Below are 20,747 nucleotides of genomic sequence, written 5' to 3'. Positions count from 1 at the left end.
CCCACTACCCAAAACAGGCTCGCATTTCATTTTGTAATGCACACGCGCCCAGTCTGCAAACTGATTGTACAAAACAAACGTGCAGCATTTCTTAGACAACCTTTATATAACTCTCTGGAGAGTCTTCTACAAGATGAATTCACTTGTGGTGTGCACCTATCTAAACAACCCATGCAACTACAAATAGTCAACTTTTCATTGTATACTGCTAGTAATCACTGTACATACAATAATTCAACCATTCGGTATAAAAGGTTAAAAAGCACAGTGTATACATGCTCCAAAACTTAAAAACACTATTTTCGTTTCAACCACTCTTTACATCCATCCATGATATCTGTCTTGCAGTCATTGAAAACACTGGGTACGTTGTCAGGGATGTCTACTTTATGAACAGTGTCAAGACCACTACAATTGTCTTCAATAAGACACGCAAAACAATGACCATCTTGTGGACTTCTACACATACTGGCAAGCATCCACAATCCAAAACAACAAACCTCAACATGTTGACACCGCATCATAGTTAACAGGGGTTGTATGCTTGTATATCCAATGTTTCTTGGCTGATCCGGATACAGTTGTAGTGATAATAATGTTCTCATTAGAGTACAACAAACGTCTTTGTGCGAATGTGATCTGTCAGTCCATTGAGTTTCATCTGCTTGAAGTAGCACTGCAAGGAGATGACAAGCTGCTAGTGGTATAATATCACCTACTGAAGCTGTTGACAAGTGTTTGACTCCATTTGGTATAACTGATGGATGACAAAGAAGTGCCAGACGTCCTGCTGGATTCTCAGCCATGTTGCCAAGTACACACAGTATACCCCACACAATGGAGTCACTAAATGAAAATGCATCAAGAGATAGTTGAAGAGAACTTATACAATCTACACGTGACAACAACTTAGCAAAGTGCTGACTAGAGTTCAGCACACCATCTGTTAAATCTGCCAAAATGTCTGTCACCACAACCGCATACTCTTTGTATGCTAATTTCCTTTCTTTGATTGGTTTCCTCGACCAATGCTTTAATCGAGAAATGAGCAGCTCTAGAGTGCCAATGGAAAAGTTAACCTTTGAACGAACATCAAAGCTGTTCCAAGAAACAATTCTGTGGAGAGTCTGAAGTATGTCATACTCAGAACATGTCATCTGGCTATTAAAATTTCTGACAGCATGAACAAGACATGCAGACACTCGAACAGACAAACCAGAATGTTTTCTGATACTTGACATGCACTGTTGTAGCAGTGGCAAGCATAAGTGCTGAAATTCAGGCAAACTATTAAAGTCAGCCAAAATGAACTCTAGATAGCCATGAATCAATGAAGCAAATTGTGGCAATTCACCATAATGATAAACACAACACGCAGCCAGGTATATGGCCGATGCAAACAACTCAGAATGGCAACGAAACAACCAAAGAGCTGAAAGTGACAGTTCTCCCACGCGAGTCAAGATAAGATTATCTGTAACCTGACCAAGCAGAAACCTGCAAAAATCCTCCTTCATAAAACTTTGCATCACCAAAAGACGTTTTAGATATTGAGATCGAAGCACACTACCAGCATGTCTTGGGAGACAATGCAGAGAGCCGATGGATAAATGAGGAGCAACAGCCTGTAGCTCTGTAACAAATTTATAATCCAAAGAGATACAACCAACATATTTTAGTTGAGTCAGAAGTGGTGACTTTTCTAATTCCTGTTTCAGAATCTCATCAGGAACTATGTCTGAAACATCAACTTCTGTCAAAGCAGGAGGTGCTGTCAACACAGCATTTAAAAAAACTTCTCCGTTTAAAGATGCACTCGAAGAAAATGTGGGATATGACACATCGAGATGGGTGACCTTCTTGAGAGCACCTAATGATGAAACAAGAGCACTTTGTGCTTGACCAACTGATTCAGTCTTACTAGATGTTGACGACACAACCAAGTCATGAAGACCCAATGATCTAAGACTTAGCAGTGATTCCGCAGCTTTCAAGCCATCTAACAAAGTTACTTGTGTACTCGATACATCCAAACTCTCCAAGCAGTGCATTGCCTTGCTGGCTACTTCAAGATGTCGTGTGCTCAACTGAGTGCCACTAAGGTCGAGGTCTATCATGGCAGTAAAGAATGGAAGTAGTTCAAAACCTAAATCACCATCAATGAAATTCAATTTGAGTGACTGGAGTTGAGTTGCTGAAGTTGTAAAGCGCTCTATAGCTCTACTGTTAGCAGGGAGACCGTGACAGAATCCTAAATTTATGTCTGTAAGATACCGAAAATCTGAAATTGACGACAACAAGTGAGACGTTGTGACAAAACAGCCCGGCAGTCGTACCCTCTTCAGGCCTCCCGATACACCACAATGATCAAGAAGTAATAGGCCGTAGTTTTCTATTTGGTTTAGCTCGTTGAGACGCATGAGCATTCGTTCGACTACTTTGAGAGGTAAGACAACTGCTGACGCAAACTTGTGCGATGTTCCACTTCCCGAAGTGAGATCATTAACTTCTTCAACGTAATATTGGAAAGACTTGCAAACATAATCAATACAAACGTCCACCAGCCTCCGTGGCTGCATACTACACATCATTCTCCAGTCTGTTTCTTCACGTACATAGGCGTGAGTGACCACGTGGTCCAAAAGGGGGAGGGGCTGGCTGCGCAAGACTGTCTTGAATATCCGGGAAAGCCGAAACCAGCGAACCTGGTCTGTCCAGTAATGGTGCGGAAAGATATGCCCACATGACAGTTTCTTTGTGTCTGTCACTTAAAGGAGAACTCCCACGATTTTCAAGTTGGGGTCAGATACAAGTTCCTTCTATGAACAGACGATTTGAAGGGACTTCTAATGTTTTGTGCTCGACATCTTCACGGCAGGAGAAACGTCAAAGAAAGGGGCGTGTCGGGTAAGCGACGTCATTGGCGCAAAGGCACAAAGCCACAAAGCCACACGCGCGTGCCATCGGGTTAGATACAGTTGCGGACGGCATACGCGTTGTTACCCGAGGCCCGGATTTCCGGACTAAGGGTATAGTAATCGTTCGATGACCGACCGACCGTATCTAGACTCGATTAGCGCAGATGCAAATGAAGCTATTCCGACCAATCGACAAGAAGTGGTGTCGTTACTGACCACTACACGAACGTGATGAACGAATAGACGAACCTCTCTTTGTTTGGTGTAGCTGCTACGAGAATTCGGCCATTGGGCCTTCGTCCTGTACATGGTGTTTATTCCTTTGCTTTACTGGTTTAGCACACAGAAACAACGTCTACAGTGTACAATTGCACGTTAAGTTTTCCCACCAACAACCAGGCATATAGATAGGGAGCGAAGGTGTAGCTGTACCTGACTTGTAACATTTTGCTTGTTCCACGGTGTTTCTGCAGAGTGGTTCTGCAGTCTGACAGCTTGAATTTTTGGTCTGCATGACTGAGCGGCTGTGGTGTTGTTGCAAAAATTACAACAGAAATGTGGCGCTTGATAGGAATTTGCGAATGGGAACGTGCATTGTCCATGACAGCGGCTGACCTGTAAGCACGCTAGTGCGTCTCTCTTTTCATTTTTGTTACGGTATCCAAAGTCAGAGCGAACAGACGCCTAATCTACATGTGCACGTGCATGTTTTCCCACATTACAGTCCGCGTCAAAACTGTTGACACATTTCCGGTTTACTTGTACTATGTTTGGAAAGTTTACTTGTTTTGCTATTTACTAGGAAACCGCGCCATTTTTTCTCAAACAGCTGAAAAGCAGTTACAAAAGCTATTCCATAGTATGCGCATCCGCGTAGAGAACTTTTCCATCATGAAACGAGTCGTGAAAGACAACGCCGCGTCTCCACAACGGGCTATATTGCTTGCAATGGAACATGATGTAGTTTGTGCTTTATGTTTACTTTGTATATTTGGCTTTTTCTCTCTAGCTTCGATGACCTTGGTTATCATTTCATCAAGATAGCTGTAGGACTTTGACTCATAAATTGGTTTTGCAACCCATTGTTTCTTGGCTTTTGGAAAAACCAGTTTGTACCTTTCCTCCTCCCCAGTTGCTGTTGTTGCTTGATTTCTTCCAGTGTTATGGTTGTGGTCTAAAGCAGCTAGCTGAGTTCGAGCTACCATTCCTCTGTAGCTGAAGTGCTGTCGTTTGGGACAGTATTTTGTAAGCACTGAATGGTACACCTCTAGGACACCAGTATGGCTGAGTTTAGCAATATCCTTCAGGAGCCTGGTGTCCAAGATGACTGATTGCAGAGCAGCATAGGCTGGAGAACCAGAGGTTAGCCATCGTTTAGATGCTCTATCATCTGAACATAGATGAGGGTGATCACACTCCAAAAAGAGGTTTACAATAGTCCATGAATGTACATCAGATTCTGTAATGTGATGAAGTATAGACAGCCATTTCTATTTTTTATTTTTCTTTACCTGCAACGAAGCTCTCAAGCAGACGGGTACTGTACCAGAGATACGGCTCTGGTTTGTACTGTACTGATGATCCGATCTACTCTATCCGACCAAGCACTTTTAGCTACGTGTATCTAGCTCTGGTAGCTCACTGGCCCGTTTCTCCGCACGGGCAGATTAGATTATTTGTTGTTACTTAATTAATTATCGTTGGATGCAGTAGGTAGATCTCGTTCAGAACACACACACACACACACACACACACACACACACACACACACACACACACACACACACACACACACACACACACACACACACACACACAAACTCAGGCCAACTATACAAATTTAGATGTATTGTCTCTTCTCTCCTAAAGCTAATCTAGATTACTCTGAAAGGATTTACACGTTGGCATGTTAATCTCTATACACTTATCCTATTTGGTTCCAATCATACATGGCATTTCAAAAGACGCATTAATTTCAGTCATGTTTGATAAATTAAATGATCATATTGATGTTTAAACCAGTAAAGCGACTGAAATGGTCCGCTGATTACATGCATTGTTCACTTTCAGTCGTCTACAGAAGCAATTAGACGAATTATGACGACTAGCTGCTCTAACTAGGATGGTCAACACGGCATACCGAAAAGGCATTCGCCGCGGACCAGAGATGAATCAAAGAGACTCAGTACGAAAAGGTTGTTTTCACTGCTGCTTCCCGGAAGGAATCACTAGATGGGTAGACGACATCCAAGTCTTGAAGGTGACTTTTACAGGAAACGTTTCAGAGTTAGTTCTGGTTTTGGGAATGGCATGTTCTAGACATATAAGATTATTAGTGTAGTCGGTGGCTTTAGTGTTTTATGTATTTGTGTTTCCGTATTCCGTGTTTGTGTACTCCAACCCTAGATGAAACTACACCTGAGTAGTCTGGTGTGATGGAAATTGATACACCGGCGTAGTGTGTCAATTTGGGGGTGCAAATAAATTAGACTGCAAGCCACGCCCATTTTTTACTTGCAAAGCCTCGCCCAATTTTTTACTGTTTACTTTCTCGCTTACAGTTTCTAGACATGTAAGTAAAGAGTATCGATTTCAGGTTAGGAATAAGCTGCGGGATTGAGTGCTGTCAGCACCGGCTTAGCGTGGTCCTCAAGTTTGGGGGGCAGATAAATTAGACCGCAGACCACGCCCATTTCTCATACAAAGCCACGCCCATTTTCTACTTTTCTAACTCTCCGTATGTAGATATCTAAGTAAATTAGTATCAATTTTAGGTTACAAATAAACTGTCGGACTGCGTACTGTCAGTGTGCGTATAATGGAGTGGAAACACTATTACCGTCCGTGCCAAAATGGTTTTCATGGCTCGCTGCGATCGTCAAAATTGGATGGCATCTCGATGACAATAGAATCTAGAAGACCAATTCAGTGCAATCGACGTTGACCAATTTTAGCATTTCGCAATCTAGCGAGCAATCTAGGTCTAGCTATAGTTTTTTAATTAATAGATAGAATAAATCTGTGGAGAAAGTATCGTGCAGTGCAAGCAAATCATTAGGTAGCGGAGCCGCAGGAGATTCCATTCTCTGTGAATCGGGTTGTCGACCGTAATTAACTAGACTTACTTGAAAAAGAATTGATGGATTGGCTTCTGCATGCATTTTCGATGCGGTTTTCTTTGACTCTGCCACTGCCGGATAGCGACGTCTTAAATAAGTGATGGTCATGCGCACTTTAAGTGTCCACGACTTCTCAACACTGGTTTTATCATACTGAAATAATGATGTGTATTGTCACAGACATATAGTTAGCATCGCCGTCAATCGTCAATATACTACTCTGAGATTAAGAGGACTGTCACTGTTTAGTAAGTTATAATTAAGTTCTGCTTGAAGCGAAGTGACACGCCCTAAATGTTTGGGGGCTATAGCCTCCCCTAGCCCTCCGACGCTACGCCGGTGCTATCAGTGTGCGTAAAGGAGTGGAACCGAAACACTCGCTGAGATCGTCAAACTATATGGCATGTCGATGACAATAGAATCTAGAATACCAAATTCAGTGCACCAATTTTAGCATTTTGCGTAATGTAGCGAGCAATAGGTCTAGCTAGTTAGCTAGAATATATACTCGAGCACAAAGTAGAGAAAGTAGGGAGTGCATGCAAATCTTTAGGTAGCGGAGCTGCTGGAGATTCTCTTCTCCGGTCAATCGTGTTGTCGACCTTAAACTTACTTGAAAAATAGGTGATGAATATATCGGCTTCTGCCTATTTGATGCAGTAGTTTTTGACTATGCCATTGCCGGATAGAGTAAAAATCGTCCTAAACGTGATGGGAATGCGCACTTCACGTGTCCATGACTTCTCGACACTGCCTAGATCATACTGAAATGATGCATGTGTATTATCCAAGAGGTAGTCAACGTCGTCGTCAACACTACATACTACTCTAAGATTAAGCGGACTCTTTAGTAACATAAAGTTCTGCTTGAACCGGAGTGACACACCCAAAATGTTTGGGGGGGCTATAGCCTCCCCAGCTCTTCCGACGCTACTCCGGTGAGTGCTTATCTATTCATTGAATAATGAACGTGATGGGTGGAACTGTCACTGCAAACAGAAAGAACAGCAAGGACAAGAGCAATACAACGAAGTGTCTGTACAACGTGTTTGTAATATCTCCTGGCAAGAGATATTGACGATTTCTCAAGAGCGAAGTTAAAGTGAACTGCTAGCCTTTAGTTTGTAATTAGAGACTGCTCATTGTCGATCCTCTATTATACTTTTAATCTGCGGTTTATTGTTAGCTACTTGGATCTAATATACAATTTGTAACTGAAAAATTGGATAATCATATGTAATTGTGTATGAAAATAAATGATTATTAGTTGGCTGCTTGGCACCACAGAGTTCGAAAGTTAATTTGGCAATGCCAAAAACCAATTTTCAACTTACAATAGGGGAAATCGTCGTGATTCCGTATTATACGGTCTTTCATACCAACCAGATATCCTAACGCGGGGCTGATAAGTAGATGCCAGTGTGACCCGAGCTGGAAGAAGGATGACATGGGCAAAGTGTCTTAGGTTTCATCTCGTTACTTGTCTGTTGTTCTCTTTCAGTCGTTGTCTTGCTCTCAGTGGCTCTACGCCCAAGCCACATTACCCGCTAAATCACGTAAATGACAGGCGTAGCCAGGTATCGTCTCGTTTGCCTCTAGCATTGGAGAAATGCAGAGAGACACCAAACAAGTGGTGTTTCTCAATTCCGGTATGCTAGATGGGACCAACGTTCCTCCCTCGATGTTCGAGCATTCTGCGGTTGCTTACAAACGACACAAGCAGGACATCTACAAGAAGATGCTCGTATTTGGTGGTCGAACGCACTTAATCAATGAAATGAACGAAACGTGGATCTACACGCCATGGACGAGTTCCTGGATCAAATTGGATCTCACTCTAGCACCGGAGTCGAGATCGGCAGCTGCAATGGTATCACTGCAATGGTACGCAATCGATCCGGCTGGCACGACTTCAACGACACTTGGAGATTTGATGGATTGACGGAAACGTGGTCACGTCTGTCGCCTCTCTCGAACGTCTCCATACCTTTAAGGAATTATTTCAGTGCTGCTACTCTAGTTAATTGCAACAGCTCTTGTTCGTGCAAGGAGTCGATGATAATATTTGGTGGGGAGACGAAGGCGGGAGTACCTAAGGACGACCGTCTTATGGAGCTCCATTGCATTGATGACTCTAAAAGTCCTCCTATTTTCGAATGGAGAGATTTGAAGCCACAATCAAACGGAAGCGGTTACCCCAAAGCGAGACAATTTCATCAGATGATATCAGCCTATAACGACACCGTCATGTATATGAATGGAGGTTTGGGAGATCTGAACACCTCAGAACGAGATCGTTTTCCTGAGATGTGGAAGTATACTTTGGTAGATAACAAATGGACGTTACTCGATAATTACATCCGTGGCCGTCGATGGTACTCGAGACTCGCTCTTTCTGTGACGACAGGAGTTTACTTACCTCCACACACGTTTCTCATGATGAATGACGGTCTTTTGTTGGCGTACGATTTGAGCAAGCGGCAGTGGTTGCGTGTGTCAAGCTTGACTCGACATCCTTTGGTGCCATCGACGATCAGCAGGATGACTCACGGTGCTGTTGTGATAAGTAACGTCGTCATTGCTTACGGTATGTTTCCTGGTCCGGCCGATCAACAGTCAGCCAGCACCGTCTGGAATATATCGGTTGTAGGAAGCCTAAACGTAGGAAACCATTTAGTCGTTGCCTGGTCGGCTAACCCTCAACCTCGTCCTGCTCCTCCTCCCTTGGAAGAAGGCAGCGCCAGTTCTGTCTATTCGTGACAACTTGTATGTGTTTGGAGGGTCTGTGTATGATCTGGGTTTGTCTCCGTTATCCTTAAGCGCTGTGAAAATGTATCAGACGACCGCGGATGTGTGGCGTCTTGACCTCCAAACGTTTCAGTGGTGGCTTGATCGCCCGCATCCTCGACATCATCCCATCCCACGAGTGAGACATTGTGGAACGCCTGTAAACGACAGGCTATTTGTAAGTTACGGTGGAATTAACTACAATCCACTTTATCCACGTTCTACAATTTCTGTTCTCGGTGACACTTGGGGATACGACACGAAAACAAGAATGTGGACACGCTTCCTATTTGCTTCTTCATCTCGTCCCATTTCTCGTTACTTTTGTAGTCTCGTGTCACTGAAGAACGGCTCCGCGATTTTGTTTGGAGGCAATAAGTTGCTTTCGCACGTTGAGTCGGATGTCGGGTCTTTGAATGACATGTGGTTACTCACTATTACTGACCGACTATTGTACGGGGCACAAGACATAATTTCTTCCAAATGGACGCGACTCCAACCTCATGATGAAAAGCGTTATCTTCCGGCTCGGTTTAATCACATGGCTAGCAACCGACAAATATTTGTTGATATATGGAGGAGCGACCTCTCAAAATAAATCCGAGCAATGCCTCAGTGATATGTGGAAGTATGACTTAGAGAAACGAACGTGGAATGGCGTCAATCAGTTTGGTAATTTGCCACCACAAATTTCGGCCTCTGTTGACTGTTTCACGCGATCAGCAAGCATTGGAAAAACAAGCTGATAATAATAAGAAGGCACAAACGTCCAAAGTCGACTATAGAAGAGACAACGCGTACTCTCTTCAAAATAATGGAAACATCTGCTTGGATATTTGATCTGCTGACGTCAACGTGGGCAGTATTGCCCAACATGTCATATATCCTCTTCTCGGCTCCTCATCGGTATCAAAACTTCATTATTGGCATTGGCAGTTTTGCCGATAGCATTCCTGCTCGCTCGAGTACGGTGCCGCTCATCGCCATTCGTCCTGCTTGTTTCGCAGGACAGTACAGCGAACAGTTCAGTGAAATGTCTTGTTTGTATTGCCAGAAAGGATATTTAGCTCACGAGGCCTCGTCTGCATGCTCCAAGTGTCCGACCGGGACAACAACGAACGCTGAAGGAAGTGTCTCGATTAACAATTGCACGTGTGAGAGAGGATACTGCATGCACGGTCACTGTTCCATCACTCTTACTCCAGACGGTCGGAAAGTAGTTTGTTCTTGTGATGTAGGGTTTACCGGGGAACGATGCGAGTATCCGACGTACTACTTGATAGGATTAGGTGGCGTACTGGTTACGGTCATTATTACTGTTCTCATCACGGTCACCATACAAATGATAAAACACAGGAGAGAAAAGACAATGGTGATCGAAGAGCTCGAAGAAATGACCAGGGTGTGGAACGTGAAAGAAGTCGAACTGCAACTTATTGAACGCATTGACCGTGATGTTCCCGGCGGATTCGGAGAAGTCTACAGAGCTGATTATCGAGAAATAATCGTTGCCGTAAAGAAACTTCAAGTCGTGTTGGACAGCGATGAACTACGACAGGAATTTGCTCACGAAATTGAGTTTATGAGATCAATTCGCCACCCAACATTGTCTTGTTTCTTGGTGCCGGATGCTGTGAAGGAAAAGGCACACCCTTTCTTGTCCTGGAGCTTGCTGCAAGGGGATCGCTGAGGGCCATTTTGAATAACGAGGGCATCATTATGTGAAGATCGTTGCAGCTCAGGATCGCTCTCGATGCCGCCACTGGAATGACGTTTCTTCACGGTCTCCGCCCACCCAGAATACATCAAGATCTGAAGAGCAGCAATCTCCTGGTCAGTTTCGACTGGACGGTCCGGGTCTCGGATTTTGGATTGCCTCTTGCTGTACCGAGAGAAGGAATAAATCTACCGTCAGTTTCGCGGCGGGAACACGGCGACGAGAGGTCGACTCTGTTGAAACCATTACCGTACATTACTGTTCGAGTTGGTAATCCCGCGTGGGCGGCTCCAGAAGTTTATGGTAACAAGCCGTATGGATCTGCAGCTGATGTGTATAGGTAAGTCACAAGCGACCTACTTTTTTATATTTTTGTGTCATGTATACAATTTAATTTTTTATATATATAGTTTTGGAATTGTACTATGGGAGATTGTAGCTAGAAAATTACCATTTGGTGACATGATTTTCTTGGAGGAAATTAAGGATGCCGTCATAACCGGAGAGAGACTTGAAATACCCGAGAACTGCCCTAGTGAATTGACTGACCTGATCAAGTCTTGTTGGCACGGCTTGCCTGCATGTCGACCAAAGTTTGCCGAAGTGGTGAGTCGACTGGTAGGAATGGGAGCTGATCGTTCGAGCCAGTTTGATCCGACTAGAGCGACAGAGCTCGACGTAGAGACGGAAACCTTTGAGAACGTCGCTAGAACAGAATGCTGTCGCCGTAGCTTTGAAGTGGTCACAAGTAGATAATAATGTATTTAGCTAGCCAGCTTGTAGTTTGCTTGTGTTCGTCGTTATAGTATAGTGATTCCATTAGCTATACTTGACTTATTTAAGTTAGCTAAGTAGAGATGCTTCTCGATAGCATTTACAAATTCAGATATCAACACTTCAATGTAGCTGATACTGGAAGAGATTTCAGTTTCTTAGTTACATTAACTATTTTGCCACTCGTTATTTGGTTTGAAGCACATTACGGATAAAACAAGTACCTTTCATGGTTGCAGCTAGACTACGCGTCTTCAGCTTTTTAATGTTGTGAGAGAAATCCCTCAGCTTACTAGCCTCGATTTTCCAGACCCGAGTAGCGCCAATTGACCTTTTTATTTTCATTTGTCATTCGGTATGCTGAGCGCTGGGCCTGGGCGTATTGTGCGGGCACTAAATTGAGCATAATTGGTACTGACAAGCATCGAGCATAAAACGATCGCAATTGCAAGGTTTACGAGCAATATGCTTACGCAACTGCTAGTCTGCTACAGCAATTTGGCGGAGAACTCGGAGATTGCACGAAGCAGTCATGTTACAGTCTATGAAACTGTTATTAACGTTAATTAAAAACCAGTTAATCATCTTTTTTGCTGGAATTTCAAGCCAGTTCGGCTTACTTGTAGTTTGGTTTTGTTGCAAGTTTTGCATATACTTTGTTCTACTTCTTAACAAGCCACTTGAGCCAAGGGAGCAACTTTACCTTTCCCCAACCAGTCTCGTGACTGCAATTAGCTCACGTGAGCACTAGAAACACCGCAGTTGCCGACTGCTCCTTCCGCCGACTGTAAACACGCAGAATAGAAGCCGGCGCTACCGCCCCTACGAATTTATCTCAACTTCTGTTGGCAACGCCGGCCGGGGTGGTTCACAGTATACCCCCGGCTGGGTGCTCCCGCCACAATTATCGCTTTACTTCACCTCACCCTAGAGCCTCCATTTTCTTAAAATCGGCGTTATGCGAGAGTAACTGCAGGAGCTCCAGAAGGCGGAAACCATCGATTACTTTTTGCAGTTACTGGAGACAGAGGTAGTATATGACAACCACGAACACAACAGGTAGTCGACATTCTAGCAATTATTAACAAGATCTCGCCCAAACAATGCAGGGCACGCGGCCAAGGCGTGTTTTTAACCAAATACGGTTACTACCAAAGTACCCAAACTGGAAAGGGCTAATTAGCCTCTACGTGTTGTGCGCAAAGCGCAGATTTGGACAATCCATGGATTACTGGTACAAACCAGGATCACCAATATACAAACCATGCTAACCCTACGTTAGTAACCCTAACCCTAGACCTAACCCTAACTCTCGGGGGCCATGCCTTCCAATCAGCAGTTTATGTAATTATGGTCACTCTAAATAGCATGAAAAGGAACTACAAGAGCAAGAAAACGAGAATCTCCAATAATGGCGTCCAGGTTGGCCCCAACCTGTACGCCATTTTTTACTTCTCAGCCCCGAAAGACTAGAAATTCATATCCACGCTTTGCGCATAACAAATACACACACACACACACACACCACACATTTACATTTATATATATCTATTTAGATATACATACACGTGTGCCCACCACTGTCGGTACACTCAAAACTAAAGCTAGACACCAAAAAGTACATGATCATTACTGTCTAAAGCTAATCTACATTGCAACATCTTGGCATGCAGGACCATAATTTGACAAACAGTTGTTCATAGAGATTTCTAACAGCTTTACTGACTGTCATATTCTCTTTAAAAAACAATGTTTGTTATATACATATACATATACATATACATATATATATATATATATATATATATATATATATATATATATATATATATATATATGCCAGATGTTCTATGTCATTTTGTTGCTGTTTGACTGTGCAAGGCAAGAAGAACAGGAGAAGGAGGAGTCCCAAGTCGACGTTGGCTGTTGTTGCAGCCTTCGTCTTCTACGTCGGTCCAATTGGTTGTGGTGGGTCCCTCTTTTGGGACCAAACGTTGCTTGGTTTTTGGCGTTTGTTTGTCTCTACTGGAAGGGGTAGAGTTGTTTGCAATTTCCATCCTTCCGATTCGCATTGGTTTTGACGAGGTGATTGATGTTCTATATCTTCTCGTTGCTTAATTAATTTGTCGTCTCCTCTTTTTCTTCTTGTTCGTCGGTGAGGATTTCATGGATTCGTGCAATTTCCTTTATGTGCTTCGTGCTATGCCAGTCTTTGGCGTCATTTCTGTCAACTGGGGATGTGGTGTTTGTCATGGAACTTCTGTTTTTACTGTATATGTATTGTATCTTCTTCTTCACATTCCCTCTTCTTGTTTTTGCCTCAGTTCGTTAGTGAAGCCTTCATGGATTCGTGCAATTACCCCTACGTGCTTCGTGTTATGCTTGTCTTCGGAGTCCTTTCTGTCAACTGCAGGAAGGTGTGGTTTTCATGCAGCTTCTGTATTTGCTGTCTTCTATTTTCATCTTCAACTTACTTCTGCTTCTGCTTGTCTATAGTGCAATTACCCCTACGTGCTTCGTGCTATGCCGGTCTTTGGAGTCCAATTTGTCAACTGGGAGATGTAACTTCTCTTTTGCTATATTGCATCTTCTTCTTCGCCTTCCCTCTGCTTGTCTTTGCCTCAGCTCATCAGTAAAGCCTTCATCGATTCGTGCAATTACCCTTACGTACTTCGTGCTATGCTAGTCTTTGGAGTCTTTTCTGTCAACTGGAGGATGTGGCTTTTGTTATAAACGGGCAATACCGCACACTTTTGAATTCAGTTACTTCTCATTTTTTCAACGGAGACGAAATGGAGCGTGTGAACACTCGCTGGATAACTTATCGTTCTGTGCTCTAGGCAGCGGCAAAATACCTATGTTTGTGAGCCAGAAGAATTTTCTAGCTAGTGTTTTTCATGCAAGGGTGAGCATCACTTTGTAGAACAAACCGTCTAACTTTTTAGCTAGCGAGTTGTTTGGTGACTTCATGGTTTCCAAAGATAGACACACCACTATTACTGCTCGTGCATATCGCGGAAGATAAATCACCAGCTGAAATTAGCGATCACGGGGAAACTTCTCATTATGGGGCCGCGTAGTAAGGTGCAAAGTGAATATCATATCATTTTATTGTAAATTGCTATATATACTCAGCAAAGGACCATAAAAGAAGCAGGCATGGGTTTGTGAAAGGTGCAGAGCCTGAGAGGAGAAGCAGAAAACAAAATCAGTAACATCTAGGGCGGACCATAGCTAGCATTCGCAACCTGCAAAACTTTAACTTTGCTTTATGTATGCTCAAGTCGTAATTCTAACCGTTAGTAAAGTGTCGTGTTTGTAGCCATCAGAGGGAGAAACGGCAACTTTGCGCTATATATAGGCCCACCCCTGATATTTGACCCTAGTGCAGAAAACGTCCCACCGCTTGCTTGTATAGATGCACGGTACCAAGAACAGCCGTCCACGTATACTACAGTAGCAAACGAAGAAACCATACACAGGCAAACGCGGAACGCAATCTCTTGCAGAAGATACGGTTCATCCAACTAAAAAGTGTGCGGAATTACCCCAGATTACCCTACCTCCTGTATTTGCTTTCTATCTTCATTTGTTCCTTACTTCTGCTTGTCTGTACTGTACTTCAGTTTGTCAGCGAAGCCTTCTTGGATTTGTACAATTATCCCTATGTGCTTCGAGCCTTTTCTGTCAATTGGAAGATTTCGTGGTTGTCGTGTGCCTTCTGTATAGTTGCTGTCTTCTATCTTCATCGTCAACTTACTGTCACCAACTGCCTTCATGTACTGTTCTTGCGTATTTGACTTTGAAATCATTGTTTAATGTTGCTAGCTGTGTAGGCCACTTACATATGCGTGCGTGCGTATGTCTGCGCGCGCGCGTATTCATCTAAACTATATGCATATGCATTAATTACAAGCGTCATCGTAAACGTTCAACATAATTAACTGCCTACACTACGTTATCATCAACAGCAATGAGATAAGATAGTAGAGATAAACTGAATTGCTAAATGACAACTCAACACTTGATTATCTAGCTATGCGTGCAAGAGCCATCATGGTCACAACACGAGTACATTGCTGCTACAATGGCAGTCAAAATTTAGACAATGACGGCATGGCATATACATGAGTTTACACCACAATGTTTGTCTCAATTAGATTAGTGAAGTTTATAGGCTCCAAAGTACGTCCAAGGGCCACCTGTGTACATTTCACCTCCACCCAGCGAGATGTCAATTTTATCACCCTTTCGTAGCTGCAGTATCACCGCTACGTAGTTAGAATTATATTGACTATTCGAGTGATTCGCGTAGCTCCCAGTCTCTGTTGCTCTATTTCCGTTTACTCTAAGCGTCAGCCTGGTGTCTCTTGATCTGATTTGAAAGTATGCATTAAGATAGAGGTAGTAAAGTCCATTGATTGGAATAGTGATCGCTCCGTTTTGATATGTTATACCTCCCAGTAGATATGACGGACTCGAGGTCTGCCAGTAGGTTACAACTCCTGAGAGCATTTTTTCTTTAGTTAGTCACAAAGATTGTGAATACCAAAATTACCCGAAATTTGTTGGTTACCACCAGATGATCCGTAGAGATAAGCAGCAACGGGATCCGGACCCTAGACATGTGATAGACCAATTTAAGTAACAGAACTATCAATCATTTATTGCATGATCGAGCTAGTCACAAACATCAGCTCATGCACCCACAGACACACACCATATCAAACACGCGTTTGGCGCGCCACAAGCTATAGCATACACAGCTATAGAATACACGGGTATCAAATAAATGAAACATAATATGATATCAACTTACCAATTGAACTTTGCCTTCAAGTTTTTGCACCTACATGACATATGAAACATCTTGATTAATTAGTAAATCAAAATAGACATTTTTGGATAGAATAGATCAACCCTTTCGGTCAGGTTCTTTATTGGTGAAAAGTAGCGTTTCAATATGTCTTCACTCATCTAGCAAAACCAATTGTTTATATTTTATAATACTTTGTATAAGATCGCCATTACCTCCGGACCAGGAGACCCTTGAGGGCCCTGGCTTCCTTTCTGACCAGGAAGTCCCATATTACCCTAATCAATAATGTTGAAAACACAGAATAAGCGAAAAAATTGAACAGTACTACCTTAACTCCTTTAGGACCGTGAGAACCTGGAGAACCAACGGGACCAGCATTACCCTACATTAATTAATTAAACAGAAAACATTTATTTAGTTGCAAGTTAAATTGCTATTTTTCTTATGTTACACTTCATACAGGAACTCCATCTGTTCCTGGTAATCCTCTTGGTCCTACATAGCCACGAGAGCCCTGAAGAGATGTAAACAGTTGTAGTCACTAGAAAACAATATCTAAACTTAACACATCCTACCATCTCTCCAGCAATTCCAGGAAGTCCTCTAGGACCCCGTGGTCCGACAGTACCCTAAATTAAGCAATTGAAACTGCTGACACCTACATACGGACAAATACTCATTTGCTCACATCAGGTCCAGTTTTGCCTGGAGGGCCTTGGGGACCTGTAGCTCCGGTTCGACCTATTACTCCTTGCAAACCCTTAATTAACAGAAATTAGTCATTAGCAAAATGTGTTGAAAGTATATCCTTTTGCGAGATTATTCACCTGCTTGCCAGGCTTTCCTTCAGGACCTTCAGCACCAGTGTTTCCCTTAAAAGTATTGAAATTGAAACGTATTAACTGTTAATATATGCTTTGGCTAGAAATTCATTTCAACCTGTGATCCTTTGCTGCCAGGAATCCCTGGTGGCCCTTGAGGACCTACTGCACCCTGAAACGGTTTAAATTTGTATTTGTACTAATCAAACTAGAATACAATCAAACGTTATACTCGCAATCCAGGAGGCCCTGCAACTCCAGGAATTCCCTAAATATCACAAAAATTGCAACAAAATCTTGCTAACCAAAGACGACCTGGTCAGACTCACTATTAGAGACATACCTGATCACCCTTGTGTCCGACGCAAGTCGGCGTTGCTGAAGACCCTGCTACGTAGTTCGGTGTTTGACCCAAAAGGATGAGTAGACTGAGTAGAGAAAATGAATTCATAACGTTCGCTTCTTCCTGACTCGTATGTCTTGAGAAACTAAAACACGACTGAACATTACACATCCATTCAAACACCTATATTATGTGCGCCCGCACGACGCAAACACATCTTGTACATGCTTATCTCGTCTTATTTATTGCTTGTTACTAAATTTATACGGAATTGTGCATATTTACTAAGCAGCGTACAACATCTATCTAAGAAGGGCCTAGATTAGAAGAAAACCACAGATTGACTGAATGTAACTATTAAATTTTTATAGCCGCTCTTCTAGCCATCACGGTCACCTTTAAACTGTGACATTGTGTATATATAAACTTTCTGGCAACTGCAATCCAAACAACTAGAGGGGAAGTCCAACAAAAATGACCTTAATTAGCTTGTATGAGTAGATCTCAAGATGATATCTATATACCCACTGCTGCACATGTGGAACGCATTAGTTCGTCTTTGCATTATGGTAGACTGGAAGTTAGACTCAGAATCTTCGTTGTACTGCCGTCAACGTCTTGCATCAGCGCGTTGCAATGTCTTACCAGCGTCTAGCGTAGAATAAAATAATATAACTAAAATTTCACTCACACACTTTCCGGAAAAAGAGCACGTGCAGAGAAAAGAATTAGATCCTTTTTCGCACCGCATCTGGATGACTCACTGCGGACTCAACAGTATACATTGTCACCTGACAGGCCACCATATCACTGACAGTAATTAGGAAGATGAACTGCTTTCCACAGCAGTGCCGCTATTTTTGTATCACCTTGCTATTGTGGAGTTTAATTTCACTTAATTAAGTAGAATTCAACCCAGAATTCATTTCCACTTAAAGTAGAAATTATTTCTTAAGTGAAGTTCATAAATAGAAATGATTTCTACTTAAGTAGAAATCATTTTGACCTCAGCAAAAAAATTTCTACTGAAGTACACCAATTCCACTTCAGTAGAATTCAGTGGTCAAATTTTTACTGAATTAGAACTATTTCTACTTAAGCACAGATCAATTCAACTGAAGTGAAAGTCAGCTTCACTTAGAAGACACAAGCAGACTAAGTAAGACGTACTAATATTAACTAGGCATACCTGCAGTTACTAGAAGACTCACAACATCAGACAATAAGCACAGAAGGACAAACGTCAAATAGACAGACACGTACGCGTACTGACAAACAAACGGCAAGCAGCTATAAAGGCACTCAAACTCAAGCAGAAATTAATTTACAAATGTACGCACACGCTCACGCTATCCCAAACAGACCAACGGTTACAAGAACGCTTAGCTCCCATCTTTATCTAGATACATACAATGTGAAACGGCAAGAGCCCCATCAAAAATCTAGAGTAAGAACATTCTAAACATTTAGTACAGAAAAGTGAGGTCATCTACACTCTGCCTGATGCAAGCAACTCAAAGCATAGCTGTATACTATAGCATCAGAGTGTGTAGGTACAGAGTTTGTACATGAAACCGCATGCATTTGTTGAAACGGACACCAACATTCAGCGAACTCGTGTAGTTACCTCATCACAATCCGATGTCTCTGAACGCTTGATCGTTCGCCTGCAATATAACGCCTGGCAGAGAGTTACACTGCATTAGGTAGCTAGTAGTACAGTGCGGTAGACGCGGTGACTCCGCCTACTCGGTCACTCCTCAATGCTACGTCGGAAGTCGTGTCCGCAATGCGATCACACCACGGACACTTGCTCTATATCTAGAGAAAGCCGCAATTTTCAAGTAGTACTATCTAGTCACGATGGAAAACACCGTTGGGCCACTAGCAGAGAGGTACGGTACACTGCAATATGTGTCTACGTATACGGTACTCTAGAGTACCGGTATGTAGTATAGCCCAGTAGATGCGGTGACTCCGCCTACTCGCGGTTGTGGCCTGTGGTTAGTATTACGGTATGTTACTTCTGTGTAATTAGTATTATCAACAGTGTAGTGCAATAATACAATCAGTCAAACCATACTCCCGCAGAGAACAAGGCGTCAGAATCGTGGGATTATGGCAACGTTTCAGATAGCGCCGCCCGAGCAGTTCGATTTCTCTCAGCCGGATAGTTGGCACGTCTGGATCAAGCGTTTGAACGATTTCGATTGGCTTCTGGTCTTTCAGAAAAGGATGAATCCACGCAGATATCTGCATTGTTTTGTAGGATTTGAGGTATTGTGAGTTCTTGAGCTTGTTCCGGACCGTGCACCTCTCGAAACGCTTTCTAAGCATAGCTTTAGACTGCAAACTAGTACTAAATGCCACATCACGGTCGCCATGCATGATACAGAACTGTATTATAATAATATAATAATAATTTATTTTTATCACACCAAATCTGGTGTAGTTTCCTCATAGGGGCAACATAACACACACACACACACACACACACACACACACACACACACACACACACACACACACACACACACACACACACACACACACACACACACACACACACGTAGACAAATGACATAACTAACACACAAAACCACTTAACCTACACGTAAAAATATTACCATCTACCATATCCAATCCGTGTCAAGGATAACTTCGTCTAACTATTAGCAAAGCCAGTCCTCTCACAAGTTTATTTCTTGAATCTATGGCCTGTTTAAGAAATTTAGTCTGTAGTATTTTCATCTTAAGAGATGCCTTAACAAATTCTGGAATTCTTTCCACTATAGAGTCCTTGTCTCATACCAAGCCCACGACGAATACATTTTCGATACGATGTGTTAACAGACGTCTCTACTATACTTCGTTCAAAATTCCACAAATGACTTCCATATGCAAGAACTGGAAATAGTTGCCTTTCCATGATTGTCATTCATACGCTATCTTTTGGACAACTTCCACCAAGTCGGCTAATGACATCATTCACAGCAGCAAAAAATTTTCTTTTTCTAGCCTCCAATGTGCCCTGTACAATACAGCAACTATTCATGACAACGCCCAAATGTGTTATTTTCTTCTTGTTTGGTAATCTATTGCCATTGAGAAAGACATCTAATTCACTAGAGTGTTTCCATCGTCTCTGCTTGAATGTAATCACGACACTTTTTTTGGTGTTGTATATCAGATGATGCTCATTTGCATACGCAGTACATATATCTAACATTTGTTGTAATCCAGCAACAGTTGGGGACACTAGTGTTATGTCGTCTGCGTAAGTCAAGCACCCGAGATATAGATCTGCTATTCTAGCTCTGAGACCAGAAAAGCTAAGCTGTGTCGAAAGATCATCTATATAGAGACTGAACAGAAATGGAGACAAAACGCTCCCTTGTCGCACACCATTTCCAACGCCAAAATGTGAAGAACAGTGGTTGTTCCACTTA

At 42.6% G+C, this 20,747-nt stretch overlaps 4 protein-coding genes across 4 annotated transcripts; 1 reads left to right on the top strand and 3 right to left on the bottom strand.

Moving 5' to 3' along the window:
* Positions 1 to 64: 64 nt before the first annotated feature.
* On the bottom strand, positions 65 to 2,624 carry LOC134178146 (uncharacterized). The gene has a single exon (XM_062644949.1). It carries the CDS (start codon positions 2,589 to 2,591, stop codon positions 297 to 299), a length of 2,295 nt encoding a protein of 764 aa, XP_062500933.1. The 5' UTR covers positions 2,592 to 2,624; the 3' UTR covers positions 65 to 296.
* Positions 2,625 to 10,591: 7,967 nt separating this feature from the next.
* On the top strand, positions 10,592 to 11,297 carry LOC134178543 (dual specificity protein kinase shkC-like). The gene is made up of 2 exons (XM_062645415.1): positions 10,592 to 10,881; positions 10,952 to 11,297. The coding sequence occupies exons 1-2, from the start codon at positions 10,592 to 10,594 to the stop codon at positions 11,295 to 11,297; spliced, it is 636 nt and encodes a 211-aa protein (XP_062501399.1).
* Positions 11,298 to 15,476: 4,179 nt separating this feature from the next.
* On the bottom strand, positions 15,477 to 16,712 carry LOC134178542 (collagen alpha-2(VIII) chain-like). The gene is made up of 8 exons (XM_062645414.1): positions 16,701 to 16,712; positions 16,595 to 16,648; positions 16,463 to 16,516; positions 16,347 to 16,409; positions 16,236 to 16,292; positions 16,135 to 16,164; positions 15,874 to 15,934; positions 15,477 to 15,820 (listed from the first exon to the last, which is right to left on the bottom strand). Exons 1-8 carry the CDS (start codon positions 16,710 to 16,712, stop codon positions 15,477 to 15,479), a joined length of 675 nt encoding a protein of 224 aa, XP_062501398.1.
* Positions 16,400 to 17,439, bottom strand: LOC134178988 (complement C1q subcomponent subunit C-like). Its single transcript, XM_062645899.1, has 7 exons — positions 17,299 to 17,439; positions 17,188 to 17,223; positions 17,074 to 17,127; positions 16,962 to 17,006; positions 16,710 to 16,894; positions 16,595 to 16,648; positions 16,400 to 16,516 (listed from the first exon to the last, which is right to left on the bottom strand). The coding sequence occupies exons 1-5, from the start codon at positions 17,404 to 17,406 to the stop codon at positions 16,811 to 16,813; spliced, it is 327 nt and encodes a 108-aa protein (XP_062501883.1). The 5' UTR covers positions 17,407 to 17,439; the 3' UTR covers positions 16,400 to 16,516; positions 16,595 to 16,648; positions 16,710 to 16,810.
* Between the last annotated feature and the right edge of the window lie 3,308 nt (positions 17,440 to 20,747).

The sequence above is a fragment of the Corticium candelabrum genome, chromosome 4, assembly GCF_963422355.1.
Source record: "Corticium candelabrum chromosome 4, ooCorCand1.1, whole genome shotgun sequence".
Lineage (NCBI taxonomy): Eukaryota > Metazoa > Porifera > Homoscleromorpha > Homosclerophorida > Plakinidae > Corticium > Corticium candelabrum.
Note: the sequence above shows the minus strand (reverse complement) of the source record. Positions and strands in the feature narration are given on the sequence as shown.

What these genes read in the sequence shown, in the direction of transcription:
- LOC134178988 (XM_062645899.1), bottom strand. Translation starts at nt 17,406, where the DNA reads ATGAATTCATTTTCTCTACTCAGTCTACTCATCCTTTTGGGTCAAACA. An exon ending in CTGGCAGCAAAGGATCACAG is followed by an intron (nt 17,007 to 17,073) that starts GTTGAAATGAAT and finishes AATACTTTTAAG; the next exon opens with GGAAACACTGGTGCTGAAGG. An exon ending in AAGGAAAGCCTGGCAAGCAG is followed by an intron (nt 16,895 to 16,961) that starts GTGAATAATCTC and finishes CTGTTAATTAAG; the next exon opens with GGTTTGCAAGGAGTAATAGG.
- LOC134178543 (XM_062645415.1), top strand. Translation starts at nt 10,592, where the DNA reads ATGACGTTTCTTCACGGTCTCCGCCCACCCAGAATACATCAAGATCTG. An exon ending in TCTGCAGCTGATGTGTATAG is followed by an intron (nt 10,882 to 10,951) that starts GTAAGTCACAAG and finishes TTATATATATAG; the next exon opens with TTTTGGAATTGTACTATGGG.
- LOC134178146 (XM_062644949.1), bottom strand. Translation starts at nt 2,591, where the DNA reads ATGATGTGTAGTATGCAGCCACGGAGGCTGGTGGACGTTTGTATTGAT.
- LOC134178542 (XM_062645414.1), bottom strand. An exon ending in AAGGGTCTCCTGGTCCGGAG is followed by an intron (nt 16,293 to 16,346) that starts GTAATGGCGATC and finishes TGGTTTTGCTAG; the next exon opens with ATGAGTGAAGACATATTGAA. An exon ending in TAAAGAACCTGACCGAAAGG is followed by an intron (nt 16,165 to 16,235) that starts GTTGATCTATTC and finishes TATGTCATGTAG; the next exon opens with GTGCAAAAACTTGAAGGCAA.